Source organism: Macrobrachium rosenbergii, chromosome 21 (assembly GCF_040412425.1).
Source record: "Macrobrachium rosenbergii isolate ZJJX-2024 chromosome 21, ASM4041242v1, whole genome shotgun sequence".
NCBI lineage: Eukaryota > Metazoa > Arthropoda > Malacostraca > Decapoda > Palaemonidae > Macrobrachium > Macrobrachium rosenbergii.
This window is the reverse complement of record NC_089761.1, coordinates 1284914-1312581: the sequence shown is the minus strand read 5'-3', so window position 1 is coordinate 1312581 and position 27668 is coordinate 1284914. Positions and strand designations below refer to the sequence as shown.

The following is a 27668-nucleotide window of genomic DNA, read 5'->3' as shown; positions in this document are numbered from 1 at the left end:
ACGGCCAAGGGCATAACTGGATTTTAGCGTAATCAAGTGGTAATGCTTCTCTCCAGCGGCCCTTTACGGAATACTGGAGGCGCCCCTTACTTTCTGGGATTAGTTTGGGACGCTTTTTCTTCACTTTCCTACATCCATCGGGACTTAAGATTAGTCCCTTCTTGGGCTTCCGCCTCCGTGTGTAAGGGCATCACTAATTTCTTCCTTTATGCTGAGTGTTTCTAATATTTGCGCTAGAGAGTTGCGGGCTGAGTGGGAGGTTACGGGCGTCGTCGATAAGTTCCGCTTCCACGGCGCCCTTGGTGGCCTCCTCTGTCCTTTTTTCTCTTCCCGTAGGTTCTTCCTTCTCTCTCCTTCGCCCTCTTCGCCGCTCGCCGGGTGAAGACACGGGGAGGGGGAGGGAGCGAGCAACCTCGTCTAGAGTACCTCCTAACGCTGCGTAGGGCTGTTCCCCTTGCAGCGGAGGAGCCTCCTCTACTAATCATATTTGTTTTTCTTTTCAGGTTGACAGTGAGCATTGCAGAGACAGCAGTAGTTGGCTGGATATCATATATCAAGAATATCTTGCATGAAGCAGTCCCGACTTTCATTCAGTGTTGCTCGGGATCGACCACAATACCTGATTAGATGACATATTACCACGCGGGATCGCTCTGACTCTGTTCCGCGATGTAGTTCGATCGCTGTCATTGCTGGTTTTCATGTATGCTGTTGCAATGCTTCCTGCGTATCTGTGGTCTATCTGCTCCTGCTGTTCCATGTGTTTTGCTCGTGTCAACTCTACGACAGTCTCGGGCTGCTCTCCTGGTCTCCCCGCCGCAGCCGCCCCTGATCGCTCCTGTCGATGCTGGTGACTTTCAATGACACTCTGTCTGTTGCATTAGCTCCTGCCTTCCGAACAGCTAACGAGCTCCTGCATCGAATGTCCTGATCGTGCCCGCTTCTTCTCCTAGTGGTCGTGCCGGGCCACTTCGTTGTGTTCCTGCCTGCTGCCATCCTGTAGAAGACGTGGGCGTGAAGGGAAGGAAGTCGCCTTGTGGAAGTGACGTTCCTGGCCGTTGCATAGCTCCTGCTCTCCCAATTTTGCCGTAGCTCCTGCATCGCTGGGCTGTCCTGATCATTCCTGCTGCTTCTGGCGCCGTGCCCGGTCCGCTTCCGTGTGTTCCTGCCAGCTGCCCCAGAGTTCACGATGTCCGCCATCCTGTAGAAGATGTCGGCATGAAGATTTAGGAAGTGGTCCTGTTGAGGTGATGTTCCTGGCCGTTTTTGCAGTAGCTCCTGCCCTCCGAACTGCCGCCGTAGCTCCTGCATCGGCTGTCCTGATCATGCTTCTCCTGGTGGTGGTGTCCTGGCTGCGTCCGTTGTGTTCCTGCCAGACTACCCTGGGGTTACGATGTTTCTTGTCGACCATCCTGTAGAAGATGGGGAGTGGAGATGAAGGAAGCTGTCCTGTGGAAGTAGCCGCCGTCTTCTTCATCTTATCTTCGATTTCGCGTCTTCTGTTGCGTCTTCCCTTCCTCTCCCAAGGTCCTGGAGGTCCCGAGAATCGGACAGACCTCCATCATTCAAGGAAGGATGCTGCTTCTTCCCCTTGATGCCCTTGGACATCTAGGGACTGCCTCCTTCCGAGGAGGCAGTGGGTCTCTCGTTGGCTCTTCCCGACCTTCGGGTTAGGGAACCGATTCGCATAGCCGTGGGTTTTGTGTTTCGAAGTAACGGGCGCGCAGACCTCAGTTTGTGTTCCGTTCCTGAGTCTTAGAGGTTCCGCCTCTAAGATGGGGGCTGCTTGGCGCTGGTTCGCGAGCCACTCGAGTGCTCGAGATTCTATGGAGTATCGAGTATCCCGATCTGGTCTGGAGAGATTTTCCTGGGCCCAGTTCAGAGCAGTGCGAGAGAAAGGGACGAGGCACCCAGGTGTCTCGGTTCCTCTTCCTGCCAGCACCGCAAGCGCTCCCTGAGTGTTTGCCAGTGCTCGGTCGGGTTCCCAGCCTGGTGTCTCGATCCTCTCGGTTCGAACACCAGAAGAAGCAAGGAAGAGATTCACTTTGGGAGTCCTGCGGGACTTTCTAAGGGACTGACTCTCTTCCGGAAGACAAGTTGGCGATTCGCATTTTCCTGTGGGATCTATGATTTTCGGGGTCGCGACAGCACAGCCTCTCGAGGCCATTCCCTCGTTGCCAGTCTTGGAAGTCTGCATCTAAGACTGGTTCTGTGCTTGGCTCTTTTAATCTATTAGGTAACAAGCAGCCGCAATTTCCGATTTTCGGAAGTCTCTTGGGCAGCTCGAATTCTATGAATCACGAGCGTTCTCCTTACGAGGCATAGGACGAGAAAATGCCGAGACACCCAGGTGTCTGGTTGCCGGACACCCAGGTGTCTGGATGCCGAGACACCCAGGTGTCTGGTTGCTGGGACTTCAGGTAGACACCCAGGTGTCTGGTTGCCGAGACACCCAGGTGTCTGGTTGCCGGACGCCCATGTGTCTGGTTGCCGGGACGCCCATGTGTCTGGTTGCCGGGACACCCAGGTGTCTGGTTGCCGAGACACCCATGTGTCTGGTCGCCCGGACACCCAGGTTTCTATGTACCGCGACGCCAGGTGTCTCGATTCTGCCCGCCAGCTGCTTCGGTTGCTCGGGGGGCTTCGTTCTTGTGTCTCAACTTTAGAGTTCGAGCATGCAAGATAGCAGACACAGAATTCCCTATGAACCTTCTTCTCGAGGGCCTCGGCCTCGGTCTCGGCCTTTCAGGAGTTTAGAGTTGGGAAACTAGCAATTGTTCACAGCAGACGAAGTCTGGCCTGCCCAGTTATGAGTCTGGCTCTGGCTCGGCTCGACTTGGCTTGCCAGACTGGCTCGGCTCGACTCGACTCGGCTTGCCAGACTGGCTCGCTCGACTTGACTCGCTTGCCAGACTGGCTTGGCTCGCTTCGCTCGCTCGCCCGCCTCGCCTGCCTCCCAGTCTGCCGCGATACCGACCAGCTGGATCGGCGTTTTCGTGATCGGGCTCGGCTCGCTCGGCCCTACTCGGTTTTTTCCGATTCGGTTCTCGTCTATGCTCGAGTGAACTTTTTTGCTCTTCCCAGAAAAGCACTTTGCCACGGCATAGGTGCTCTTCTTTCCCCGTGTGGCAGTAATCTCCTTCGGTTGATTATTGCTCACGGTCCGCCTCTCCTGCTTATCATTCTGGCAGGACAGGTAGGGCTACTCTTTTCTCCTCACCTGTTCTTTTCTCCTTTCGGTTGTTCTGAGAGGAGCGAGACGGACAGAGAGAGCTCCGACGAAATTTTCTTTCGAGTTCGGCTGCCTGGCGTGCTTTTGGGTATCGGTCCCCGATTCTCTTGTATTATAACCAGGTAGCTGAGGACGGTTTCATGGGATCTGTCAAGGTCTCCTCCAAGGGAGAAGTACAGGGTTTCACGATCGGAACAGCGAAGGTCTTCCTCTTCAGTCACGATCGCCCCGTGTTCTCAGGGAACTTCGCGCTGATTCGTCGGCGCGAGGATCCCGGACAGGACCGCGGCTCCCCAATGAATAACCTTCATCACTTGCAACCCTTGCAGTTTCCGAGGGCCGAGAATGTCAGGGACCGCCCGCGGTCCTCTTCCGAGAAGCGTTCTCGACCTGATGGATTATTTTCTTCGATGGAGTTAATTCAGGTAGAAATACCAAACTTTCACCCCTGCCTCGCAGAATATGAATTCTTCTTGCCTCGGAGGGTCTTGCTGAACACAGTTTTTAGGCAGTTCTGGTGCTAAGAAGAAGGACTTTGTCCCAGTCGATCTCCAGTTTCGTAAGTCCCGAGTTGGCTCGACCCTTGGGAACGAATCTTTACTTGGTTCTGCCTTTCTCTTTCAGAGATTTGCCAGATACCCCGGTAATCAAGGTTCCCACCAGGGCACTGCCTTGTCCTTTGGGCAATGGCCAAGAATTTTGGGTCTTAGTCTTTTCAACTCGACATTGGGTTCAAGCCAGCCCACCTCAACTCCTTAGCTAAGAAGTCCTAGGCTTCAGAAGAAGATTGCAACTGCTGATGCCTGGACAAAATGATGCTTTTCGAGTCTCTGAGCTGGCAGCAACATTGCCGAGACCTGGGCATGGATTCCTTCAGGAGAAGTATCTATTTCCCTTAGGTCTCGGCAATTCTTTCCATCGATCTCTCATCCCACCACCTCTCCCGTGCTCCCGATTCGGGAAATGCCAGCCGGCTAGAGCTAATTGTCTCGGTTCCCTGTCATCTTGCAGAAGCTTCCCCATGGTGGAAAATGGAAGTCTGCTTCCCTTTTCCTCGCTCTTTCCTCTTCGAGGTATGAGGAAAGAGTTAGGCTAATGCTTGATTATAGGAACCTTCGGATATGCCTTCATATTTCCCTCAAATCTTGTGTCTACTCACAGATTCACAGGTTGAGGAATAGGCGCACACTGGTAAAGACCTTGTCTTGAATTTGTGCAGTGACCGAGATGATTAGTACCTTCCGTCACTCTTCCTGGGCTCAGGGCAGCCTTTTGGCCGTCCGAGAATCCAGGATGGGTTTTATGGCACTCACTGGTTTCATTGAACAATAAAACCACAATAGTGACTTTTTGTCGACAAACAGGAGGCAATCGTTTTCCCCTGTTTTATCTCGACATTTGAAGGTACCGAGTGTTGTTCTATTGCACACTGACAGCTCAATTAACCAGATGCATCCCCGGTGGGGATGTATTGGCAGGCAAGCTTGGCCTCGGGTTTGAGTGATCGGGACAGAACATGCTGCTCACTCTTTCTTCACGAAGACTCATGCAGAGACTGCTGGACTGAGAAATCCCTACCGCCCTTCTGTTGCCTACCTGCACACAAGTCAGTAGTGTTTTCGCTCCCTCATACCAGACCAGGGGCCGCTCTGTTGAGGCATGCTGTCTTTTGGTGAAAACTCGATATCAACGTTTTTCCCTCCCGATTTGTCCGTTTGGATTAGGGGTTCACAAACATTGCTCACCCCGAGTTACAGACAAATACTTAAGACTCCCCCCTTCTTCCGACCTGGTTGCCAAGGCATCAAGAAGAATTCGCTTGACCCATCCTCCTGTGCTGCTACACAGGAAGCGGTTCTTGAGGCAGTACATCCCTGTGTGTTCAGGACTGGGAGACTTTCCAGCTTTCCTTGCAAGCACAGGCTTTTCGCTGAGCGCAACGGATATAGCTGGATATCCCTTGAAGTCCTCTGCAACACTGTCCCAGGGACTGGATCCGTCTTCGCTGGTGGTGTCGTTGTCGGAACTTCTGTCGGGTCAGAGTCGCTCGTCAAGTCTGGATTTCTCGCCTTCTCCGCCAAGGGCTGCTTTCTCCCTTTCAGTTTTGAAGAATGTAGGCCCTTGCGACCTAGTCTTCTATCTGAAGTAGCCTTCGTCTCCTTAGTCGAGAGTTAGCTACGGACGAGAAGCTTCTTCAATCATGCTGTCCCAGGGAATGTTTCCTGGGTGGCATGCCACTCGTTAGGGTTCCTGTCCGTGCTCTGCACTCGCCCCTACAAGAGTCGTCGGATAGAGAGATATGCCCTCTAGGTCCATCTCTCATCTTACCCTGGCCTTGGCGTAGAAGATGGAAGAACAGGGTGGGGATCATCCTTCTCGGATGTCGTCGAGGTGGACTCCAAATCCATTGGCATCAACTGTCGGGTTCGAGTCCTTCTTGTTCCCCTCCTCCTTTGACTTTGTATCGATGATCCAGATCATTCGTTACTCTGTCCTATTGGGAGCTGTGGTACTTCCGAAAGGTTTGACATTCCTAACCTGGATGTCATCAACGTTTTCGCCAGTACTGTCTCTCCCAAGGAAGAAGTGTCTGAGGACACATCTTCCTCCTGACTTTGTGAAGCCGATCAAGGAGGTACTTGGCAGCTGATGGCAACGATGCACCGGTACCTTTCACCCGAGAGCTCACAAAGTCGATGGCTTGGCCCATCCTCGCATTCGGAAGAATATGTCGGTACCACAGGAGCTGAAGGCGGGCGTGTGGTCCCAACAGACTACCTTCACCTCCTTCTACCTCCGGGATGTTGCACACAAGTCCTGGACACTTTTTCCTTGGGTCCTGTGGTGGCTGCTCAACAAGTTGTGTAGCTTATCCAGCTCCCCTAACAGGACAGGATTGCATCTCGCCTATGTTGATGGCTGTGATGGGGAGAATGGAGGTTGAGTGACTGCCTCTCTTCTTTCTCCCCATCCTGGCTCTCTTCCCACGGGCAGGGAGCGGACATGCCGTTACAAGCTGGACCGGCGATCGAGGCAGATAAGCACATAACAGGAGCTCCTGATTTCTATTTCCGTTCAGGTTAATAGAAGCAACCCCACTGTTCCTCTTGCAAGGGGAGGAAGGAGACCATGACTATGAGACAACCCAATGCTTGTATTTGCCTTATTGTCATCCGACGTCAAATTCTTCCCAGCCTACTTTGCATGAACTGACGTTTCCTCTTTCATGCAAAGGGACCCAGAAGTCTGACAACTGATCCTGTTACGTTTCTTACAACCCGATCTTTTGTCAGAGGCAGTTTTTCCCTTCCTCGCTCTCACGACCAGGAGGGAAGACAAGGTGGTGAACTCCAGTCAGTTCAGAGAGACTTTCTCAGATTCCTCCTCCAATCAGTGAGTCTCCTAATGTAAAGGACCGAGGGTTTGTATATTGTGTCGAACAAATAACAATTTTTAAAGTAAATTGTATTTTTTCCTAACTATACAAACCCGAGGTCCTTACAATTATGCCCACCTCATGCCACCCCTCAATCTGTACCTAATAATAAAGGCAAACTGGAATGTTTACATCCAGGCAGGCGGGTATCCCCGCCTACCTGGAGGTAGTTACTGCCTAACCACCTTGTTCAAGAGTTTAACGGCCGTTTCCAGCCTACGCCTGAAAGTATCTCTAATGTAAAAACCTCGGGTTTGTATAGTTAGGAAAATACAATTTACCTTAAAAATTGTTATATTATATATATATATGTGTGTATGTATGAATGTGTATATATATATATATATATATATATATATATATATATATATATATATATATATACAGGCAAGTGAACATAAGTAACACCTTTTTTAATTTTATACCTTATAATGTATATTTTCTTTATTATTTCTTTAATTAATTTCCTAAATCTTCATTTTTTTCAGATATTTTATACAACCATGAGATTAACAAAGGAATAGAGAGTAAAAGCAATTCAATTGTACTATCAAAATAATAAAAATGGTGCTGAAACCGCAAGATTGTTATTAGCTGAATTTAACATCCCAAGGGTGCAAAGCCAAAATATCACAAGCTTGATTAGAAAATTTGAATCCACAGGAAGTGTAAGTGATGCTCAAAGAGCAGGTAGGCCAGTTGTTGCAACCAGCTTAGAAAAGTCTAATGAACTACAAGAATCGTTGCTGTGTTCTCCTCAAAAATCCAGTAGGCGTCTTTCTGCAGAGTTAGCAATTAGTATTTGTATTGAGCATTATTAAACCAAATAAGCATTATATTAATTTTGTTATTATATTATATTAATCTATTAACCTGTGGCAATACATTCATGTTCGAAAACAATAAAGGATAATCAAAAAGACTTTAATTTTGTTCCACTTAAATAAATTTCCCATTAGTCTATTTATGCAAAGCACCTTATATATATAATATATATATATATATATATATATATATATATATATATATATATATATATATATATATATATATATATATATATATATATATATATATATATATTATTGGTATTTTTGGTAAGCAAAAATCTAACATTCTAGTGATATTCAGTCATTTACCTTCATTTTGCAACATACGGAAAGTCTCTAGCACAATATTTTTCGATTTATGGTGAATTTTTGAAAAGACGTTTTCCTTCATCTGCAATTTTGTAACTCTGCTGAAAATCTCAGAATTTCTTTAGTCAACTTGTCTAATTTTCAAGTGCCATTTTATATTAGGCGTTACATAAAGTGTTATACATGGAAATGTGCGCAATTTCATGTAGAATACAACGAAAAATAACTCATGGATGTAGCTTTTATCAGTTTTGAAATATTTTCATATCAATCACGATAAGTGACAAAATTTAAACCTACGGTCAATTTTGACTTGACCGAAATGGTAAAAAAATGCAATTGTAAGCTAAAACTCTTACATTCTAGTAACATTCAATCATTTACCTTCATTTTGCAACAAATGGAAAGTCTCTAGCACAGTATTTCGATTTATGGTGAATTTTTGAAAAAAACTTTTTCCTTCCCTCCGTGCACGGTGACTGCTGAAAATCTCAGAATTTCCTTAGTCACCTTGTCGTAATTTTCACACCGTTTTATATTAGGGATTACATAAAGTGTTATACATGGAAATGTGCACAATTTCATGTAGAATACAACAAAAAATAACTCATGGTTGTAGCTTTTATCAGTTTTGAAATATTTTCATATAAATCACGATAAGTGACAAAATTTCAACCTTCATTCAACTTTGACTCGACCGAAATGGTCGAAAAACGCAATTGTAAGCTAAAACTCTTACATTCTAGTAACATTCAATCATTACCTTCATTTTGCAACAAACGGAAAGTCTCTAGCACAATATTTCGATTTATGGTGAATTTTTGAAAAAAACTTTCCTTCCCTCCATGCGCGGTAAGTCTGCTGAAAATCTCAGAATTTCTTTAGTCACCTTGTCGTAATTTTCGCGCCATTTTATATCAGGCATTACATAAAGTATTATAATGAAAGTGTGTGCAATTTCATGTAGAATACAACAAAAAATAACTTATGGTTGTAGCTTTTATCAGTTTTGAAATATTTTCATATAAATCACGATAAGTGACAAAATTTAAACCTACGGTCAATTTTGACTCGACCGAAATGGTAAAAAAAATGCAATTGTAAGCTAAAACTCTTACATTCTAGTAATATTCAATCATTTACCTTCATTTTGCAACAAACGGAAAGTCTATAGCACAATATTTCGATTTATGGTGAATTTTTGAAAAAAACTTTTTCCTTCCCTCCGCGTGTGGTAACTGCTGAAAATCTCAGAATTTCTTTAGTCACCTTGTCGTAATTTTCGCACCATTTTATATTAGGCATTACATAAAGTGTTATACATGAAAATGTGCGCAATATCATGTAGAATACAACAAAAAATAACTCATGGTTGTAGCTTTTATCAGTTTGGAAATATTTTCATATAAACTACGATAAATAGAAAAATGTGACCTTCGGTCAACTTTTAACTCGACCGAAATGGTCGAAAAACGCAATTGTAAGTTAAAACACTTACATTCGAGTAATATTCAATCAATTATCTTCATTTTGCAATAAACAGGAAGTCTCTAGCACAATATTTCGATTTATGGTGAATTTTTGAAAAAAATTTTTTTTTATGTCCACTCATTATGAATTCATGCATCATTTTGTGATAATATTTTCTCTGTGTTGCTTTGATCGTTTTACAAATTGTTATATACTAAAATCATCGCAATTTAGTGTACAATACAACGGAAAAAAAATAACTCATTAGCTTTAACCGTTTTGCTCACAGCGCGATTTTTATAAAATTATATATGAAATTTTTTTTGCGCTGTTATATATTTCAATATTTATATATGATAATGATATTTTTTTTTCATTTCTGATGGTTGCATACTAAACATCAGGCAGTGACAAAAAAAGGAGCCAAAAATCAACTATTAATCTTGAAAACTAAGCGTGCTGTGATTTTTTTTTTTTTTTACTTTTTTCCGCTTCGGCGCTCACTCCCAAACGCCGCCAGCATACGACAAACACTTTTGTAAATGGAGGCGCGGCGTTTAAGGGGTAATAGTTTTATCACTAAAAGTGCATTTAGTCATGAAAATTATATGAAAATACAGAAATCAGTGAATATTTCTCAGTGAAAATACTGCGAATGGGCGAATTTTCTGCAAATAATGTGTACATGTATATATGTTCCATAGAGAAATACGCAAATCGGTGAGTCCACGAATCATGAGAACAAGAATACTAAGGGTTTACTGTAATACTGTATTGGTTTGGTTTCCAATTTCTTGCACATCTAACCTCTTCTTGTCCAAAATTTTAATTTGTGATATCCTGCAAGGTGTCTTTGGAGGGGGGCGGGTGAGTATCCTGCAAGGTGTCTTTTTTGGAGGGGGTGAAGGGGCGACTTCACAACTGCACAGTTCAACCTTGTGGCAAAGACACCTCTTCCACTTAATAGGGCATAGGGAACGCCAACTAAAGCATGAGCTTCCATGGTGCAAAACTGGTAACGCTCAGTCCAGCAAAAGTCATCGACCACAATTGAAAGAATAAACTGCATTTCTGAGGCTGACTCATTGTTTGAATTTTCCTCCACCCACTTTTGACTCATGTGGTTACCCCTTTTCTCCTCCCCCATCCCCCTCATGAGTAAGGGGACATTCTCATTGGACAGTCAGCATACATATAGTATGCAGCTTGGCTGAGCTGAGATATTTTCTGTGATCCTGTCCAGACAGTTCGGTCTTAGCTCTGCACACCCAGTCACACTTTTGTGTTTTATTCACATTTTTGCCATTTAGTGAAACTTTTTATGTATACATGGTCACACACAGAAAGGTGTGATAAAGGGTGCAGTAGAGTTAGACATGCAAATTATGTAGGGGTTACTGTATGCATGAATTTTATCCCCTCCCAAAAAAAATCCATTTCAGGTGTGTACTACCCCTATAAATTAATTACTTTATATAAATGATATTAATATGAAACTACAATATTGTAATAGGCATTTAGCACAGTATGTTCTTTTAATAAATATCATTGGCTTGGAAAAAACATTCAATTTTTGTTCAGAATTATTACTATTGTCACCAAAATACTTCCAAAATTCAATCCATTTAGAAATAAACATAAACAACATATACGGTACCATCAATTAAACAGAGTAGGCCTGTGTAAAATGTTAATGAAATTGGTTGTAAAAGGTTGGATTTGTGGTAGCTTGATGTTATATGTTTTGAGATATGGGCTTCTAAATGGACCAAGTTTTCAAAGATAGTGAACTCCTTTAGTCTCTGCTGTTGAGTATCAGCAGGAAAAAGCTGCTGTTAGTTTTGATAGAACTTTATCAATAAAACTTATCATATTTTTAACACTATTTTTCACTTAACAAACAAATCGTACACTTCATCTGTGAGGAATAGTTGTGGGAAAGCCCCATAACTCGAAAACTAGAAGGAATTTTGTTATACCTTGTACTGTACTGTATAATACTTATACAGGTATAACAATATGCCATATGCAGTTATAGAAAAAGTTTCAAGATTTTTAGCTTTATGTGGAAACCTTTGTAGAAATACTGGCCTCCCCACCACTCACCCCAAGACTGTAAAATAAGAGGAGTTTTGCATGATCCAAAACCTTTCTAAAATTCAGGTACTCATTAGGCAGGTTACCTTTAGTTTTATCTTTTTCAGTATTTAAGTGGCCTGATTGGCTCATTTCAAGTTCACCAAAATTGAGTAAGTCATTTACTATGTTATTTGAATAGCCTTGTTGTCTTCAGTGAAACGTGTTCTTTTTTTTTTATCCAAGTTGGAAGATCTTCATTTGTGTTAGCATGAATTGAGACTTGAAGCTTTTAGTAGCAACAGGAATTCAGATTATTTCTTAGGACTTGTAATCAGTAATAAATTCTTTGCAGCTTCCTTACACTTTTTGAGGAGCATGTGGAAGTTGCTGAAGCCCTTCTCGCATCACCTGTTAAACTTCTACCTGTTCTTGATGCAGCTTTGGTTTGTACTGTGAGGAAGGTGTGGGATGGGATTCAAAATAAAGATACCCTTTCTTTCAAAGGCAATGTTCATGCTCGAATAACAGGTATGTTATTAGTCACTTTGGTGGTTATTTAGTTTTTAAAAGTTACATTCCTAGGGTTGTTACATAAGGGTAATTTTATATCTTGAAAATTATCTTCCTTGTTGTACCCTGCTAACTTACTGTTTGCTCTAAACGGGCAGTTAAAAATTGAGTTCGTACATGAATACAACCATCGCCTTTTATATAGGGGTATTCCTTAATGCAAGCTGGTAACAGTCATTGAAGCATGGTAACAAGCTGGTTAATTGGTGCTAATCATGTAGGTGGAGGGAGTTCCCCACTCACCTATTGTAAGCCAGCACTCTGACATTGAATCTTTTTTTCCTGTATGCAGACACCACCCATTTTTTCCTTAATACAGACACCACCCTACTTATGAATATTCATAGATATGAACAGACAGGGTCACAATTTCAAATTTTGTTCTGCAAAATAGTAAAATTTTTTTGCAAAGAACAGAAGACCACAAAGAAGAAGAACATGTTCCTTTTAACTCCTTCCGAGATTAACTACTATGTACAGTATTCCTCTTACAATCACGAGAATATTCTTTCATACTCATAAAATATTCCTACTTATTTCTGTCTTCCAGATTTATCTTGTTCTGTGATGAATTCCCATTTTCTATATTTAGTATGTTTTCATCAATAGATGGCAGTGTGCATTGTTTACTTTATGAACTTACAATGTCAGATGCTGCTCCTGCGAAATTGTCTCCAAGTTCTTAACTTTCAAAGCATGGAAAAATTCTAAATTTGACTTTCTTCTTTTTACCTTTCTAGCACCCAAAGTAATTCCTTATAACTGCATGATTTAAAAATGCAGTGAAAATAGTATAATATCTGACTCTTGAGTTAACTTGGGAATGCAAACATCAACAAAAATTATGCACTCTATATTAAAAACCAACTTATGAACAATTCAAGATATGAATGGCCATCTGGAACATAACTGGTTCGTAAGTAGGGTGGTGACTGTACAGTATATGGTATTTGTCTTCTTCCCATGATGGAAGTTAAAAAAAAATAAATAACAGAGGTGTGAAGGACTTAAGGTGGTGTACAACCAACAGAGGTGTGAAGGACTTAAGGTGGTGTACAACCACTTTGTTTTTTTTTACAGTGGCAGGGTCTGCACTCCAGCCCCATAAGAGGAGTGCACTGACTTATCTCCTTGGCAGTGGAAGAGTTTCAACAAGGAGCAATTGAAGGCTAAGAGACAATTGCATGTGTATTTAGGGGCTAAGGTGGGGATAATACTCTACATACTGTTGATACTACCAAACCTCTTTGGATCTTTCTTCTTGCCCCTCATATTCATCCTTCCCCAGCTCAGTCTGAAGCAGGAAATAACCTATTTTTGATAACTGCTGTGAGTCCTCAAAACCACCCACTTTTCCTGATGAAAGGCAGGGGAATCAGTGGTAGATGTTTTCTTACACAGGCCTGGCAAGTAATAGTAATCCTCTGGGCAATTCCTGTAAGACAGGGTAAAATGGGAGAATTCTTGATAGTAGTTGGTCTGTTTTATTGAGCCCCTTGCAGGACCATAAAGGCAATGCCTTTGAGAACTCACAGCAGCTACCAATATATATATATATATATATATACAGGCAGTCCCCGCTTAACGACGGGGGTTCCATTCCCGGACAAGCACCAATAACCGAAAATAGCCTATAATTATGGTAAATGGTGTTTACAGCATCGTAAGTACCAAGAAACCGCTTATCAGCACTGTTACCACTTAATGGCACCAATAAACCACTTACTTTCGCCGATAAACCGCTTACCGACACCGATAAACTGCTTACCAATGCTGAAAATCGCTTACTGTATCCAAAAATCTGGTTAACAATGTCATTAGCCAAGCGTTGTAACACCGAAATGCCGTTAATTGACGTCGCGAATAAGCGAGGACTGCTTTGTGTGTGTGTGTAATATATATATATATATATATATATATATATATATATATATATATATATATATATATATATATATATATATATATATAATATATATATATATATATATATATATTTATATATATATATATATATATATATATATATATATATATATATATATATATATATATATATATATAATGTTAGCCAGTTGAGAGAAAATTTCATTGCTTACCTTTTTCTACAAAGTCGAGAAGTCCCATCTATTGGTATCCTGATAGTGACCACATCAAAAGACTACTGGTACTGTACATTTGTACATACACACATTCTCTCTCTCTCTCTCTCTCTCTCTCTCTCTCTCTCTCTCTCTCTCTCTCTCTCTCTCTCTCTCTCAGGTCTACAGCGAAACAAGCTTTACCCAAAATAACTTATTTGACAATAATCTAACATGACTGGATTGCAAGAAACAAGTGATGAAATAAAATGGAATACTAATGTTCACCAACCAGTCTAACATATTAAAGTCCATCATATTCAGCTAATTATTCTTTCTAACTAGTTACTCCACAATAGGTCAAAATAATTCAGGAGCCCAGTATATTCCCAAGAGTACATCTTTAACCTCTTTCTCAGCAAAACATCTGAGGAAGTCAAGTAAAACCCTTATTAAACAAATTCATAAAAATAAAAATATGGGAATTCCTCCCATGTTACTTATAAAGTACACAGTGTAGTAATGGTCAAATTCAAGTGAGAGATATGTTAAATGAAAAGAACAATCTACAGTTTGGGAAATCTAAAATGCTTCCTACCTCCAAACAGCAATGATCACAATTCTTAATCAACAGGTCTCGAACCACAGAGTCTTTACTGAAGACTTCTAATAATATTTGATGTTGATCTTCGAATGACAAATTGTTTGATAACTACAGTAAACGGATTTTGACGTAGGAAAAATCTATTTTTGGGTGAGGTAGCTGTGTCGTCCTGATGAAAGGTTCCCTTAGGCAGCTTTCTAGAGTATAAATACTGCTAAATGTACCAGAGAAAAAAACAAAAGGGTCTGTGGAGTTCCAACCCCCACTGCGACTATCCAATACGGATACCGTGTATGTAACAGGGATGTATGCAAGCATAGCCACAGCTATCTTACCCTGCATAGATTTAACCTCGTCTGCTAGGAAGGGTAACAATTGCTATTGTCTCCCGATATCAGTGTGTGTAGCTAGCGACGGACCTACGTCATTCCCTCAAGCCAGACTAGTTGCTTGGGGAGAATCCATTACTGAGCAATTGGGGGGGAAGGCCTAGCTGTAACTGGCGGGTTCATCAGGACAACACAGCTACCTCACCCAAAAATAGATTTTTCCTACGTCAAAATCCGTTTTTTGGGCTTGGGCTGTGTCGTCCTGATCAAAGTGTACCAGAGAAATTTGCATTGCTCAGAAGACTAAATCTGACCATACTAGGAACACCATCCTGAGAATGACTATTCCCGTCAGGGGAGTGATATGAAAAGTCAATCCAACCAAGACAACCTCCATGAAATGCATGTCTGTGAGCGGTTTGACCATACTAGAACCTCAGGCAAAGCCGAAGGTGAAAGTCTATGAACCGACCAAGAGTGGGTAGAGTGAGCTCCTTATACATAAAAGGACAAGGTGAAGAACAGACCGTCTCGAGGGTAAAGAAGGAAGACTTGGTCCCTTTTAACCATTAAATTAGATAACACTCAAGGTGGTGAGCAATACAATTATAATAGGGATAATTAATTGGTACACAATAGCAGGACATGCAGGAAGAAAACACCAAATGACATTTGTAGGATTTTATTACAATATTCAATATTAAATTTAACATTCCATGACAATGACACTTGTCAGCCAAAATTCACCTAAACATAAAGTAACCATTACTGACCAAACTCGGCCAGGCAAATTACCAAACTATTAATATAAAGGAGATAATAGTACAGAATATGGCAATGGAATGAGAGATGAGCATTGTTAAGACTGGGGGGAAATGACCTTCCCGGCAGCGACAAGATGGTGCTTAACTTCTTGGATCTGCTTACAGTAGTGCCTGAAGAATACCTTAGGGGGCTTCCAGCCTGTATAGCCCGTAAGGTCCTCAAAATCCATGTGTTGGAAGAAATTGATTGAAGAAGCAACTTTCCTAACATCATGACCCACAGGTACACTGTCTGGGTCTGCTGTCTTAACGAAGTAAAGTATCTTGGATCTTACGCCGTCCTTGGAGATGTTGGCACCTGCAGTACAACAAAAGAGTTGGCCCCCTTTCCAAGCTGCAGTGGCCTGGAGGTAGGCCTGAAGACAGGATTCAGGGCATAAAGTGATGTCTTGTGGAAGCGACGGGATCCGCCAGGGACCCCAGCGTTTGGTGGGGAGCTCATTCTTCGCTAGGAACGAAGGATGTGGATAAAGGGTAGCTTTCCCAGAATCCGAAACCTGGATGTAACCAGGATCATGAGAAAGGGCCACTATCTCAGAAACGCGAGCACCGGAAGCCATTGCGAGCAGAAACAAGGTCTTCCTTGTCAACAACTCCAGGTCTACTGCATGATGAGAGGTATCTGAAGCCAGCTGGAGAACCTTGGACAAAGACCAAGTGATCGGCTTGGGTGGTTTAGCAGGGTTAAGGTGAGCGCAGGCCTTCAGGACCTTAGATAGAAGGCCATCATTAAAATCAATATTGAAGCCATAGAATATCGGCCTATTGAGGGCTGACTTACAGGTGTTGATGGTACCAGGTGCTAAACCTTGGTCATGCAGAGATTTAAAGAAGGAGATGCAGAAGTCCAGCGTGATGGCAGATGGATTCTGCTCACGGATGAAGGACAAAAACTTCTTCCAGGAAGAATTATATTGATCCTTAGTGCCCTCTGCCTTGTAAGACTCCAGGAAGTCTATTTTAGCTTTCTGGATGCCGAAGCGCCTGTGGACTGCGAATTCGAGAAAATCATCAAATGAAGATTGCTCATTAGCCAGGATGAAGCGGAGACAATTTTCTTCTGGACTTCCTGAGTGAGAACTGGAGCCGGGAGTGGAATCAGACGAAGGCTGAGTTCCAGTGTCAGAGGAAACCAGTTGCTCTTCAGCCACTTCGGGGCTATGATGGCAGCTACGCCCCGGAAGGATTGGAACTTGTGAAGTACCTTGAGAAGAAGGTTGACTGGAGGAAACAGGTAAATCCTGTCCCATTGATTCCAGTCGAGAGTCATCGCGTCCATCCCCACATCCCAAGGGTCTAGGACTGGGGAGACATATCGGGGAAGCTTGTGGTTGTTTGTTGTCACAAACAGATCCACCTGGAAACCTGGGACTTTGTCCAGCACGAAAGAGAATGATGCGTCATCTAGAACCCATTCCGATTCGAAGGGTGCTGCTCTCGACAGAGTCTGCTATCACGTTCTTGACCCCTGCTAGATGAGTCGCAGAGAGATGCCACTTCCTGCATCTGGCCAGTGAGAAGATGGCTATCATGACATGATTGATTGGGCGTTACCTGGAGCCCCTGCGGTTGATGCAGTTCGCTATGACATTGCTGTCCAGCACCAAACAGACGGACGAGCTTCTCTTGGGTTTCAGCCGTTTGAGGGATAGAAAAACGGCCATCACTTCTAAGATGTTGATATGGAAGCTCTGAAACTTTGTCGACCAATTTCCCTGCACTTGTTGGGAGGGGGAGTGGCCCCCCCAACCCGTCAAGGATGCGTCCGTGTGGATGACCACTGACGGGGAGGATGAACAAGAAGGATCGACTTTGAGAGGCTTCAGGATGAGGTCCAGGATCTCAATTGTTTGCACTGCAAGTTGGGTGTGACTGCGCGCCGATCTCTTAAGCGTTTGGTGGCTCTGCGGCGCCAGACTCGATGTCCTTGAGTCTGGCTTTGAGCAAGGGGTCCGTGATGGAGGCGAACTGGAGGGAGCCTAGCACTCTCTCTTGCATTCGTGTGGTAGTCACCTTCTGTTTCAAGAATTGAGGGACTGTCTTTGTTATTTCCCGACGCTTGGATGGGGGAGAGACAGACGGTGGTCTATCAAGTTCCAGTCTAGGCCAAGCCACTGGAAGGATTGGGACGGAGTCAGACGAGATTTCTTGAAGTTTATTTGAAATCCCAGATACTGGAGTAAGGCTATGGTGTCCTTGGCCATCTGGAGACAACCTTCCTGGCTGGACGCCCAAACTATCCAGTCATCCAGATAGGCTGCCACCTGAATTCCCCGACTCCGTAGGACCTGAATGATGGTATCCGCTAGTTTGATAAAGATCCGTGGAGCTATATTGAGCCAGAAGGGCATAGCTCTGAATACATAAGCCTCTGCCTTGAGTCTGAAACCAAGGTAGGGGGTGAAGCGACACGACATCGGCAAATGTCAGTAAGCGTCGGTAAGATCTATGGAGATAGTGTATGCCCCAAGGGGTAGTAGGGTTCGTATTTGCGAAATACTTAGCATCTGGAACCTGTCGCACTGAATGAAGTAGTTGAGCTTCGACAGATCCAGAATGACCCTCTTCTTGTCCGAGCCTTTCTTGGGAACACAGAAGAGACAGCCTTGAAATCGCAGGGACTTGGCTGGGCGGATGACTTGTTTGGCCAAGAGGTCCTGAACATACTCTTCTAGGAAAGGTGTTGAGTCCTGGAAGAACCCCTTGGGGGGAGGAGGTGGAGACTTCCACTTCCATCCAAGACCTTCGGACACTACACTGAATGCCCAGTCATTGAATGTCCACTGATGTTTGAAGCAGACTAGGCGACCCCCTACCAGAAGGGTCTCATTGTTTGCCTTGTCCAGCTCCTCTGCCTCCGCATTTACCTTGGTGGTGTCCTTGAAGTTTGTTGCCAGCACCTCGGCCTTTACTGCCACGGTGACCACCTCTCTGGGGAAAGTTCTGTCCAGAGTGGTAGGTCTGAAAGTTGGCCTTACCTTGTTCATAGAAAGGGTTGTAGGCAGGAGAGGGGGCCGGGTAAGGAGGAGGAGGCATCCAGTACACAGGAGCTGGGGGAGGAGGTCCAGCTTGACGGTGTGACGTCAGCTTGGAACTCTTGGCAGACTTGGGCTGAGGCCCAAGGCCAGGGGTAAACTTCCTCTTGTAACTGGAAGCATCCCACTTCTCAAGAAGATTTCTATTCTCCCGGGCAGTGGTATCGAGGATCTCTTTGACCAGATCATCGGGGAATAGCTTCTCACCCCACACAGAAGAGTCGATCGGGCGTTTTGGCTCATGCCGAACCTTGGCGTTGGCAAGGATATGTTTTCGACATGCCCTGCGTGCCTGACAGAAGGCATATAAGCCCCGTTGCATGGTGATCGCATGGGATTTAGACAGGGCTGTGTAGAGGTCCTTGCCCGGGTTATTGTTGATCAATACCTCCAACACAGTCTGGTGAGACAGGGAGGCTGACAGGCGGACTCTGCTCTCATACTCTGTTTTGAGGAGGGCTTTGGAAAGTAGGGGTAACCGTTCCTGAAATTGCTGACTGGCGCAATTGTTAGCCAGTTTCCCCACTCTGAAAGTGAGGTGGACCCCTTTCCATATCTCAGAGTCATTTGGTAGTACAAGCGAGGTCGGCTTGCACTCTTCAAGGGTAGGGATGGCTTTTTCCTCAATAACGGCCTTGAAAACAGACTGAGCCATCTTCATGGCGAAAGGAACTACCATCTCGTCTGGCGTCAAGTAAAATGTGAGATTCTTCCCGAAAGCTGACACCTGAGCACTGGTACAGCGGCCCTCTTCATCTCCGCCAGGAGAAGCTTTAGGGCCGCAGTGCTTAAAGATCACCGATTCCATGGGGATGGTGTCGTCTTGGAAGGAGGCTTCATCACTAAGCCTCACATAGCAATAGGGGTAGGCTGCTTGACTAGGGTAAAATTCCAGGTCTTCTAATGGCCTGGCCCCTAGGCCTTCCCCACAGTGGAGAATGCCACCAGCCATAGGCATGGTGACAGCACAACGCCAAGGGTTCATTGGGTTGAAGACTGGAAGTTGGGAGGCTGGTGGTAACTGACCAAATGGAGAAGCCGGTTGTGCAGGAGTCTGTATAGTCGACTTGAGAGTCGACAACTCCAACGAAAATTCAGCTATTTTCCCATGAACTTGAGACTGCAAGGACTGCAGGAAGGAGCTCAGTTTCAAATCCAGGGCGGCATCTAGGGCGGCAGTGGTCAAGGGTGCCCCTGAGGGAGTCTCAGTGAAGAACGGACTCGTCCCAGACACCGGGGATGGCTGGAGCTTTTGAGACGGTGCAAAGGACGTCTCACTGCTCTCAGATACAGCAGTAGATGAGGCAGCTGGAGAAAACAGACGAAGAGGTGTGGAGGTGGTCCCGGACAGAGTCTCAGAGGGGTCTCCCAAGAGATGTGCTTCTTCCCCCGAGCAAAGAGTATCCACCTGCTCTTCGGTCTCGGTATCCAGATCCATGACCTCGATATTAATATCCAAATTATCTATAGCAGAGGTAATGGTGTCCCAGGGTGACAGCTGCACCAAGGGGACGGTGGCATTATACACTGCCGAAGGTTGAGCATCAGGGAAGAGGAGGGCTCTAAGTTCCTCAGAAGGAAGGTAGGGTTGATCCTTCTTCCTATTTTTACTAAAACCACGTACCCAAGTTTTTAACTCACGTTTAGCCCACTTCCGGTCCTTTTCAGGGACGGTAGGTCCATAGCAGGCGGAATGAAGAAGGTCCTTGCAGACACGACACTTTTCCGGGTCCCAGATGACAGCGGAGCCACGGGTGAAGGAGCAGTCAGCATGCTTCCGACAACACATGCCCGCAGAGGTCGGGTATCGTCAACTTGCAGGTGAGATGGGCGCAGACCACTCCCTGGAAGGAAGAAAACTTCAATGAATATTTTTTGGACATAAATGGATCCGAAGACCCCAAGTCTTAGCCTAAATCAGTATACAATATTTCACAGAAATAATATATTTCATAGAAATAAAGACAAGCTAGCCTAGCGGAAGCTCATGACTAATTTATAGGCTAAGGAAGATAGAAGGGCATTATCTGGGAATAACCAACCTTCATCAAATCCCTCATAATTAAGTAAGAAGGCACTGAAGCCGGGGGGCAAGGTGCCAAGCGACCGAAGTCAAGAAACACTGAAGTAGGAGGGGGAAACTGAAAATCGGAACTCAAAATTCCGTCCCAGTCTGTAGAAAGAGGGGTGGGGGGAGTGACCGGGCTGACTGATCAACAGAGGCAAAGTGCTAGATGAAAGACTGACTGGGGAAGGACATGGCCTAGAGGGGAACAGCCTCAAGGGGGGGCGGTCGCTAAAGGGAATTCCGAAGAACCAACCTCCAGGAAGGCTCATTACTCCCAGATACAGAGAGGGTGTCAAAAGTCCCAAGATGGCTGCTAGGGGTGCGGACGGAAAGCAGGGACAGTGACAACCCAGCTAGGCTGCGGCCGAGCTGAATGTCGGCCGACAGCCACTACACTAGGTTCTATTCTAGTTGGAGGGGAATCCAGGCAGGATGAGGAACCGACACTAAAAAACGGCTGCAGCTGACATGGCCGACAGGCGGCCGAACATCGGCTAACCTTGTATGCCGACAGCCACTAGGCTAGGCTCTCTCCTAGTTGGAAGGGAATCCAGGCAGGATGAGGAACCGACACTAGAAAACGGCTGCGGCCGACATGGCGACAAAGCGGCCGAGCTGGGAGGCCGACAACGATCGTCCAACCTTTCAGCCGATGGCTGCTAGGCTAGGAAAAATCCAAGGGTGGAGGAGATCCACAGAAGGATGAGGAACCATAGCCAGAAAGCGGCTGCGACCGACAGGGCAACAAGGACGACTGCTAAGACACAGGGGGCAACATGCACTCACGTCCAAGCACGCTAGGGGGAGTGAGAAGCATGAACAGAGAATAGGCCCGACACGCAGGCCGAAGACGGAGCCGTCCACCTGGGGAACTGGTCAAAAGGCAAGTCCGAAGACAGCCAGGACAAGGGACAGGCTAGTCCTGACGGCCGACAGCGAAGTTCATCCAGCAAAGGCTGGGGAACGGTCGCAATGTCCGCCGAAATTCAGGGGGATCTCCCCCTGGTGGACTACGCTAACTAACGAAGGCCAAAGGCCAAGGACCAGACGAAACTAGCTAAGAGAAAGACCTAAATAAAGGTAGATACTAAATATCCTATCGAAAATAAATAAATAAATAAATATATAAAATATAAACACTGATATACAAAACTAGACTTTACTGTATTTGCAAATTTATCGAAAGTGACTCAGCAAAAGCTACGATCATGAAATGGAGTGAATTCCACCCCCTATAGATGGAAATCACCACTAGAGGAAATTCTGATTCACAAACATTCAGATTAATGATTCTAGACCAACTAATACCAGTGACTAACACCCTGGTCACCAAACAAAGTAAAAAGGTCATAACTATTCTAGACCACAATAAATGTCATACAGTATGTAAAAGAATAAACACCACTTCCAAAATATTCACTTCTTAGGACGAACCCAGAATTCCTGAAGTGGTGTATCAAGACATCAATATTCAAAACAAAAAAATGTACAATGGAGAACAGAATGGGAAAATGCACGATGGAGACACAGAGGAATTTCACTGCAGCACAGCTGGGTATTTTCACATAATGTCTGGAAAAGATATGTGTTCATGAGTTATGGTACTCACTCCCATATGGCCTGCAGATAAAGTATCGTCACGGTGGTGGTTTTTAAACACTCACAAGGCAAAACACACCCAGCCACCAAAACCGAAGTCCTCCCTTGCTCTCTGTTCCTCTGATAATATACCATTAGAAAGTTCAACACACATATGCACTGATCATGGGCAGGAAAACACAAATGCATGCGTCTGATACCTCACTGTATCTAACCGTGTAAACCTCCAACGTCGACACAAACACACCTGCAGCGGAAGTGCCCCTGCCAGGCCAGTACATAATGCGTCAGGCGTCAAAGACATAATATATACAGTAAACCCCCCGTATTAACGGGGGATGCATACGGCACCCCCCGCGAATGGCTAAAATCCGCGAACACTTAAAACCCTTCAAAAAAACACTTAGAACTGCCTGTTTTGATAGTTTAAACATAAGAAAAACCCTCTAAAAATGCTTATACCTGAGTATTTTAATACGGTAAACCCCCCATATTCGCGATCTCCCAATTCGCAGACTCACGTATTCACAGATTCTCTGTGGAACATATCTAGCCATTATTCACAGAAAATTCGCTGTATTTTCATCTCGTTTTCATGACTAAATGTACTTTTTGTGATAAAACTATTAAAGTACTCAGGTAAGCAATTAATACCGATTGACAATATTATTTATAAAATATTTTTAAATTTCACGTGGGCGCAGGCAGCAGCATAATCAGGTAGTGAGAGAGACCAATTACAATAGACAACTTTTCCTCCATTTCTTTATCCCATCATCTAGGTAAAAAAGTAAAAGAGATAGTAAAAGAGAATGATAAAAGTATTGTTAGTAACGTTATACTCTTGCGTAAATGCATAAAGCCATAAACAACCGACCGAGAAACTGTTGTTTTGCTTATAACCAAATCGATAACAACAGCAGTTTACCTGGTATTTCAATCATCGCAGGGCAATAAACAGTTACTGTAGGTTATGGCACAAATGACGTTAAATAGAATAGGACTGATGTATTTTTATATTATACCCTTATTCGGTATGGATAAAAGATCAGCAAGGAAATATACTGCTAAATTTAAGCTGCAAGTTGTAGCTGAAGCTGAGAAAACAATGTTCAAGCTGCTAATGACTATACTGTAAATTATCATGCATCAGCAACATGGATGAAACTCGACAGTAATTAAAATTGGAGAGAAAGTATTTTAATTAAAGCTATTGGGTATGAAAGAACACATTACTGTTATTTTTACACCGATAAACGATAAATACGTAAAGCTCGTATTATCATGAAATCAAGTAAAAATAGCAAACGGAATCTTGAATTTTTTTTACATAAAACAAACCTCCCCAAACAGCCATTGTCATCTATTAACGAAAAAATAGATATATTAATTTCACAACGAGAAGGATTTTAGTTATATTCCAACTTAAAAACACTTCGTATAACAAAAAATAACCTTGCCCCATATATATAAATAAAGTATCTAGAGACTCATTTACTCTAACTAGAAGCAAGAAAAGTGCCCTGAACTGACTTAAATATGGCGAAATAAACACAGCATAAACGATTTCCAAACCAAAATTGATCGCTATGACCGCAATTTATAATACAAAAGCAATATAAGAATAAATACTGTACAATATTACTGGATACAGTGAATTAAGGCACAACATTTTAAAATATGCATATTTGTTATGTTGATGTTTGTATAATACAGTATGTGAATATAGAGTACAGTATAATGTAGGCTACGCTACCGTATATGTATACAATGTACCATAGTGTAGGCTATGCTAATTCTTGTTATTCAGTTTCTCTTTGCACTGAATTATCATAAGTCACTTTGCATGAACCTCCAGAATTAGCTGATATTAATAATTACAATACTGTGTATGTATAGAGTATACTTTATAGTGTAGGCTAGGCTACCATATATGTATACATGGTATCGAATACCCTAGTGTAGGCTAGGCTATGTTCGAGATACATTTTGGTATTTATGTTTTTTCCAACAAGAGATGGTTTTTTTGGAACCTAACCCCATCATAAGTAGGATAATACCTGTATAAGCATTTTTAGTTTGTTTTGTGTCTGTTTGAACTATCAAAATAGGCAGTTCTAAGTGTTTTTTTAGGCTCGGGCTGTGTCGTCCTGATGAAAGGTTCCCTTAGGCAGCTTTCTAGAGTACAAATACTGCTAAATGTACCAGAGAAAAAAACAAAAGGGTCTGTGGAGTTCCAACCCCCACTGCGACTATCCAGTACAGATATCGTGTATGTAACAGGGACGTATGCAAGCACAGCCACTGCTATCTTACCCCGCATAGATTTCACCTCGTCTGCTAGGAAGGGATAACGATTGATATTGGGGAGCCATTACATCGCCTATGTCTCCCGATATCAGTGTGCGTAGCTAGCGACAGACCTACGTCATTCCCTTTTAGCAGCCGACTAGAGTTTCATTCCCTGTAACTCCCTCCTGTTATTTTGCTGCTTTTTCTCTTATTTGGATCATGGCTTCGTCTTCTCCTCCTCCTTCTAAGAAGTTGAGTATTTTTAGATGTTTAGAGAGACAATTATGAGCTCTCATCCCCTTTTAATGCCATTTAGCCAGAGTTTTTCGTGACCAGTTTTGGCCTCCTTGGCCGACTTCGGTCTCGCCGCCTTAATGAAGCTCATGATTATTTTATATATTTTATATATTTATTTATTTATTTATTTTTGATAGGATATTTAGTATTTACCTTCATTTAGGTCTTTCTCTTAGCTGGCTTCGTCTGGTCCTTGGCCTTTGGCCTTCATTGGACTTCATTAGTTAGCTTAGTCCACCTGGGTGAGTTCCCCCTGAATTTTGGCGGACGTTGCGACCGTTCCCCAGCCTTTGCTGGACGAACTTCGCTGTCGGCCATCAGGGCTAGCCAGTTCCTTGTCCCGGCTGTCTTCGGACTTGCCTTTTGATCAGTTCCCCAGGTGGATGGCTCCATCTTCGGCCGACGTCGGCCTACGTGTCGGGCTGATTCTCTGTTCACGCTTCTTGCCCCCCCTAGCGTGCTAGGACGTGAGTGCATGTTGCCCCCTGTGTCTTAGCGGTCATCCTTGTCGCCACTTTCTGGCTACGGTTCCTCATCCTTCTGTGGATCTCCTCCACCCTTGGATTTTAGCCTAGCCTAGCAGCCATCGGCCGAAAGGTTGGACGATCGTTGTCGGCCTCCCAGCTCGGCTGCCTTGTCGCCATGTCGGCCGCAGCCGTTTTCTAGTGTTGGTTCCTCATCCTGCCTGGATTCCCCTCCAACTAGGATGGAGCCTAGCCTAGTGGCTGTCGGCATACAAGGTCGGCCGACGTTCGGCCGCCTGTCAGCCATGTTGGCTGCAGCCGTTTTCTAGTGTCGGTTCCTCAAAGTAGCTGTCGGCCGACGTTCAGCTCTGCCACCTGTCGGCCATAGCCTAGCTGGGTTGCCGCTGTCCCTGCTTTCCGTCCGCACCCCTAGCAGCCATCTTGGGACTTTTGACACCCTCTCTGTATCTGGGAGTAATGAGCCTTCCTGAGGTTGGTTCTTCGGAATTCCCTTTAGTGGCCGCCCCCCCTTGAGGCTATTCCCCTCTAGGCCGTGTCCTTCCCCAGTCAGTCTTTCATCTAGCCCTTTGCCTCTGTTGATCGGTCGGCCCGGTCACTCCCCCCCTTTCTACTGACTGGGACGGAATTTTGAGTTCCGATTTTCAGTTTCCCCCTCCCTACTTCAGTGTTTCTTGACTTCGGTTGCTTGGCACCTTGCCCCCCGGCTTCAGTGCCTTCTTACTGAATTATGAGGGATTTGATGAAGGTTGGTTATTCCCAAATAATGCCCTTCTATCTTCCTTAGCCTATAAATTAGTCATGAGCTTCCGCTAGGCTAGCTTGTCTTTATTTCTATGAAATATATTATTTCTGTGAAATATTGTATACTGATTTAGGCTAAGGCTTGGGGTCTTCGGATCCATTTATGTCCAAAAAATATTCATTGAAGTTTTCTTCCTTCCAGGGAGTGGTCTGCGCCCATCTCACCTGCAAGTCGACGATACCCGACCTCTGCGGGCATAAGTGTTGTCGGAAGCATGCTGACTACTCTTCCACCCGTGGCTCTGCTGTCATCTGGGACTCGGAAAAGTGTCGTGTCTGCAAGGACCTTTTTTGCTCCGCCTGCTACGGACCTACCGTCCCCGAATAGGACCGGAAGTGGGCTAAACGTGAGTTAAAAACTTGGGTACGTGGTTTTAGTAAAAATAGGAAGAAGGGTCAACCCTACCTTCCTTCTGAGGAACTTAGAGCCCTCCTCTTTCGTGATGCTCAACCTTCGGCGGTGTATAATGCCACCATCCCCTTGGTGCAGCTGTCACCTTGGGACACCATCTGGGAAAGTGTGCATAACTGTGTCTCTTTCCACCCTCTTTTCCATAAGGGAGGAGGGAAGAGAGAAAAAAGTATCGACCGGGAAGAAGTTCTCCTACTGCAGGTGCCTGGATAAAATGATACTTATCGAGTCTTTGGGTGCTGGCAGCGACATTGCCGAGACCTGGGAATGGACTCCTTCAGGAGAAGTATCTATTTCCCTTAGGTCTCTGCAATTCTTTTCATCAAACTTCCATCTCCCGTGCTCCCAATTCGGGAAATGCCAGCCTGGCTAGAGCTTGGTATCCTGTCATCTTGCAGAAGAAGTATATCTTAGTTTAACCAGACCACAGAGCTGATTAACAGTTCTTCTAGGGCTGGCCTGAAGGATTAGATTTATTTTACATGGCTAAGAACCAATTGGTTACCTAGCAACGGGGCCTACAGCTTATTATGGAGTCTGAACCACATCATAGCGAGAAATTAATTTCTATCACCAGAAGTAGATTCCTCTAATCCTTCATTGGCGGTTGGAGAATCGAACGCAGGACCAGCAGAGTGCTAGCTGAGAACAATACCCACCCATCCAATGAGGAATGAGGAACAGAAGCTTCCCCATGGTGGAGAATGGAGGTCTGCTTCCATTCCTCCATCCTTTTTTTCCTCTTCGAAATATGAGGAAAGATTTAGGCTAATGCTTGATTGAAGGAACCTTCAAATATGCTTGCATATTCCCCTCACACCGTGTGTCTACTTCTGGATTCACCGATTGAGGATAGGCATGTGACCATGACGATTAACCCTTAAACGCCGAGCCTCTATTTACAAAAGTGTCTGT

General features: G+C 44.3%; 1 protein-coding gene across 1 annotated transcript in view; it reads left to right on the top strand.

The window, feature by feature from the left end:
• The window catches only part of LOC136849652 (uncharacterized), a 759811-nt gene that overhangs the window by 109015 nt on the left and 623128 nt on the right, over positions 1 to 27668 (top strand). The window contains exon 3 of the mRNA XM_067122953.1: positions 11709 to 11884. Within this exon, the coding sequence (XP_066979054.1) occupies positions 11709 to 11884 (176 nt within the window). The remainder of the gene's footprint in view (positions 1 to 11708; positions 11885 to 27668) is intronic.